The sequence below is a fragment of the Empidonax traillii genome, unplaced genomic scaffold, assembly GCF_003031625.1.
Source record: "Empidonax traillii isolate 1590-97213 ecotype Southwest subspecies unplaced genomic scaffold, ASM303162v1 scaffold474:size1423191, whole genome shotgun sequence".
Taxonomy (NCBI): Eukaryota; Metazoa; Chordata; class Aves; order Passeriformes; family Tyrannidae; genus Empidonax; species Empidonax traillii.
Genome location: NW_020955667.1, coordinates 1 through 4,663, shown reverse-complemented (window position 1 = coordinate 4,663; position 4,663 = coordinate 1). Strand labels below are relative to the sequence as shown.

Here is a 4,663-nt window from a genome sequence, read left to right as displayed (position 1 = left end):
GAACTTGGGAACTCTGCAGTGGTAGAAGTCAAACCATATTGTCAGTTGCCAAGACTGCTTTAAGTAAAAGACTCTGGAATTAACAGAATGAAAAACAGGGTCTTGTTTTGGATCAGCATTTAGAAGTCTGCAGTAGATTTTGTGGATACAACTTTGAGAAAATAAACATACCTCCTGTTTGATCTTGGTTGACTGAATGCAACTCCTGTGTTTCTAATTAATTTGCTACATAAAAGTGCTTATCAATTAGGTAACACAATTACATAACTAACAGGCTAATATTAGGTTTACTTTTAAAACTTTGTTCCTAGGGTATTTGGTACGAGCATGGTTGAAGAGTATGAAGAAATAGCTGATTCTCAGTATCAGTCTGAACGGCAAGAACTCTTTGATGAAGATTATGGTAAACAAATATCTTGTGCATTTTTTTTAGCCATTCACACATCTCCTGTGCTAGTCTGGTGGCTCGTTGTTTCCTGGTTACGATAAAAGATTTGACTGTTAAATTTACTGAGTGTTTAAATGTAACTATGTGGGAGGTTGCCTTAAAATGCTGTAATAAGTCTCTGTTCCACTTGGCAGAATAGACAAAAATTTCTTCATGTGCTGACAGTAGTCAGGGATTACAAAGATAATCAAAACAGCTCACACAAAACAGATTTATATTTAGTGCCCATAGCCCATTTCCTGTCATTGTTTTTACAATCAATGCTCCAAGCAATTGGGAAGGAGCTTATTTTGGCTGCAGACTTGGTGTTTTAAATGAAAAATGTTAATTTTGATAGTCACAAGTGTTCTTCTTTATGCATAGATTATCTATTGGATTACAACACAGGCGAAGAAAAATCTTCAAAAAATCTTCTTGGTTCTGCAACAAGTGAGTATGATTTATTAGAAAAACTATTGCTGTGCTAAAACAAGGGGAGTTAATTCAAAGTAGAATGACATTTTGTCATGCAACATCTACAAAGTGCATGTTCTTCTGCCGAAACAATGTATTGGGATTCCTGTTTAGTTTCATAGGAATAGATGACAATTTCAGGTTGGGATATCAATCTTAAAAAGTGTTCTAAAAATAGAACTTTCCATTTCTAAGGGTGTCTATTTTGTGAAAACTTGTTCTGTACTTAAGGATCCTGAGCACTTCTGATAATGGGAATGTTGCACAGGGGTATAAGTAGCCAGTACTAAAGTGCTGTAGAACCTTAACTATTTGGAACTTGGAAATCTGTTTAATGTGCTTTATTTATATGAGACAGTATAAAGATTCACTTTGTGTACAGCTTGAAAGGGAGGAATGGAGAATACTGTTTCTGAGAAGGCTTTATGTACATATTGTAACTTATGTTCTCCATTAGGGTTTTGGTTTTGTTTGTTTTTTTTTTTCTTTGAGAGAACTTAATGGTTCTTGACTGTCTCTTCTCACTTTTCCCATTGGAAAACCTGCAGTGTAGGGTTTTTTTGTTAAGAATAGGTGAATATTCAGTTTTAATTGCATTCTTAACTGCTGAATTATTCAGGCTGGTATCAGCTCCACACAACTTTTTTCTAAGGAACTCTTGCACTGTTCTGCTCTTCTTTCTCAGTTAATGAAGATTTGTTCCTGTACTGTAGATTTGCACTCAGTTAATGCTGTCTGGGCTCAGGCTTTCCTTTCATCCCATAATGGATCAGAGCTACAGAACTCTCTGGTGCCATTTCCTAGAAAATGGTTGTCTCCTGAGAATAAAAAGGTCATGGCTAGGAGTATTCACAGCTTAGAACAGTTTTCAAAAGGGGAATAGATAGTGCAAAAGGCAGATTCTTTCCAAGTGTTAGTGTCTCACAGATGAGAGAAAGCAATAAATTCTTCCCTCACACTGCTTATCTCTTCTCTGAGGCTTTCAAATGTTCTACTTTCAGGCTGTGCTGATGATGCATATTCACATGATCTGTCTGTAAGGGCAGTGTTGCAAGTTCATGTTCACTGTCTAAAAAATGCAGTGACTTTTCTGTTAGTTTTTTTAGAGTACTACAGCTAAGATGAAAAGGTTTGAAACCTCTGTTGCTGAGTGTGCTCAACTGTCTTCCCAAAGCACTGACACATTGCAGTGACCATTATTTAGTGGATCTTGTTGAGACCTTTCCTCTGGCAGGGTAGTCAGGGTTCCTCTTTTGGAAGGAGTAGAGTCTGTGGGGGTTTTTTTTGTGTTGGTTTTCTTATATGTACATGCTTGGACAAAAGTGATAGACTTCCATTTTGCATCATTTGTCTCAAACAAGCAGTGAGGAAGAGGGTCATCTGAGGGGGAGATTCAGGGATTCCCAGATATTTAATCTCATAAGAAATATTCTGCAGAGTCTTCCACTAGTCTTGACATTTCTTGACTCACTTTGGTTCTATTATGAGAAATGAGCCAGACTGTCTTTATTAGAGCTTTTCCATTTGAGTGTTCAAGCTTTAGATTTCTGGCTTAGAACCTTCCTCAGAGGTTCACATACTCAAGTTGCCAGCAAATGTTTCAGTGGACTGATGATCAGCAAGTACTCCTTGCTGGTGTTAGAAGGTCCAGCTGGTGAAGGTTAGGTTATTAACTTACCCTTTAAAAGGATCAGCTGCATTCAACATAATAGAATGACCAGGCTTTTTTAATGTCTTTATACTGTGATTCCTTTCAAGCAAGTATTGCAGAATAGCAGATTGCTCAGTGCAGCTAATTTCTGAGTGTGTCCTTGTTGAGTAGCTGTTGTCTCCTTTAGATGCCATCCTCAGTATGGTGAACATTGCTGCTAATATGCTCGGAGCCAAAACTGAAGAGTCAACTGAAGCAGAAGGTATTTTATTGATGGTTTTCTTTAATGAAAAACATTCTGTAAAATTTTAATTTCTCCTTGTTGTCTTGTTTAATGTTACTGTGAAGAGTTGGATGATCTATGTTTAAGTGACTTTTTCCACCTTTTATGGCACAGCTGATTAGTGTCATGGAATTCATATCCTACTTAATGCGAAAAGTGGAACAAAGATGCCAAATTTGCTGAGAAAGGAACTGATACAAAGATAACACATAGGCCTGTTCAGTGCTGTTCAGAGACCTTTACTCTGTTACCCAGTTTAAGTCTAATTTCCTGCTGCTGGAAGTATTCTGAGACTGTCCACAACATCATATTTATAAACTGACAGCACTTTCATTCAAATAACTTGGAATGACATCTGCAATGAATTTGATCGGGCAGTTAATAATCAAAGAAAACCCCAGCAACAAACCTAAGCTTCAAATTCTTTGGAAACAAAGACAGTCTTTGAATTTTAATGTTCACATTTACCTCCTTCCTGCAGCAGGGAACAAGAGCGTGTCTGAAAATGTCACTGCCACTCCTGCAACTTCAACAGCTGCACCGAGACTGCCGGAACCAACGCCTGTTCCTTCACCAGAGTAAGTGGTTGGTGCTGGGGTTTCTGTAATGTGTTCCTAGCAGAGACTGACATGCACCAGTCTGGAATCCTGGCTACCAGAATGCTAAGGTGTGACATACAGACATAAACAAGTGAAAAGGCAGGTATTTGGTGAAATCTGTAGTGTGGTATTGTTACTAACCAGGGGAATTTATTGGTTTAGTTATGGTTTGTATATGTATTTCCGTAACAAAACGTTATGACGTGTTTTATTTTGGCACAGAACTGACTTAATATTGGTCTAGATTTTGTGGTTGTCTCCTGTGAGGGAGACTAATTAGGCATTAAATTGTATTGCTTAAACTTCAACTAAATTATACTGGCAAAAATTCATGTTGAGACGCGTATATTTTTACTAGACTATCCTTAGTGAAAATTCATATGCAAATACACAGAATTAGGTTGGAAAGAGGAGTTGTATATAGATTCTGGGGCGCTTTTTTCCACTCGATTACAATTGGTGAGAATTGATTTGGCTACTTAGAGCCAAGACTCTACCTCTTAAGTGTTAAGATGTGAGTTGTGCTGTGTTCTGAGGTTTTATGGTTTTCGAGTACTCTGTTGTTGAGAGACTGAGGAAGTTCAGTGGGAAGGCTGAGTTTCCTGCATTTGCATTTGAACATTGCAGCAGCAGAGTAAGATGTTTGCTGTGGAAGAGTTCAGTGATATTTGAAATGGTGACTTTTTTCAGGGGTGAGGGAAGGGGCAATATCTGACTGAGAAGGCTTCTGTTTCAGAAGCAAGAGTTGAAATAATTTGTTTGCAAATTGAGACTGAAGAACATCAGAGAAAATACTACTTTAGAGGATTTCTCACTGTCTCCAAATTGGCCTTTGGTCACCAGACTGAGCTTTGCTGATTTTTCTGAAAGATCCTACTTTTGCAATCTTCCAGAGCAGACATGTGAAACTGTTGAGTTAACATCCTGTCTTTAACTCTTTTGTTGTAGACTTGTTACTACAGATATTCCACAGATAGATAAAGAGCAAGTGGTGGTGGATTTGACTAAAGAAAGTCCTATTGTTCAGCTCGTACAAGAGTATGAAGAAGATACAAGCCAGTCCACAGTAACCTTGCTGTCCAGTGATGATCAGGAAGAAGAATCATCGACCTGGTTTGAGCTGGAGACAGAGCAGTACTGCTGTGACATGGCAGCAGTGTGCTGCATTTCCACCTTTTCGGAATACCTGTTCAAGTGGTGCTCGGTGGCAGCGGCCCTGCACCGGCAGC

General features: G+C 38.4%; 1 protein-coding gene across 1 annotated transcript in view; it reads left to right on the top strand.

Annotated features, from left to right (window-relative positions):
* LOC114063531 (SUN domain-containing ossification factor-like) overlaps positions 1 to 4,659 on the top strand; it is a gene marked incomplete at its 3' end in the record, with an annotated part of 30,665 nt that extends 26,006 nt beyond the window's left edge. The window contains exons 14-18 of the mRNA XM_027895853.1: positions 312 to 403; positions 812 to 877; positions 2,740 to 2,814; positions 3,317 to 3,413; positions 4,383 to 4,659. Of these exons, the coding sequence (XP_027751654.1) occupies positions 312 to 403; positions 812 to 877; positions 2,740 to 2,814; positions 3,317 to 3,413; positions 4,383 to 4,659 (607 nt within the window). The remainder of the gene's footprint in view (positions 1 to 311; positions 404 to 811; positions 878 to 2,739; positions 2,815 to 3,316; positions 3,414 to 4,382) is intronic.
* Positions 4,660 to 4,663: the final 4 nt, after the last annotated feature.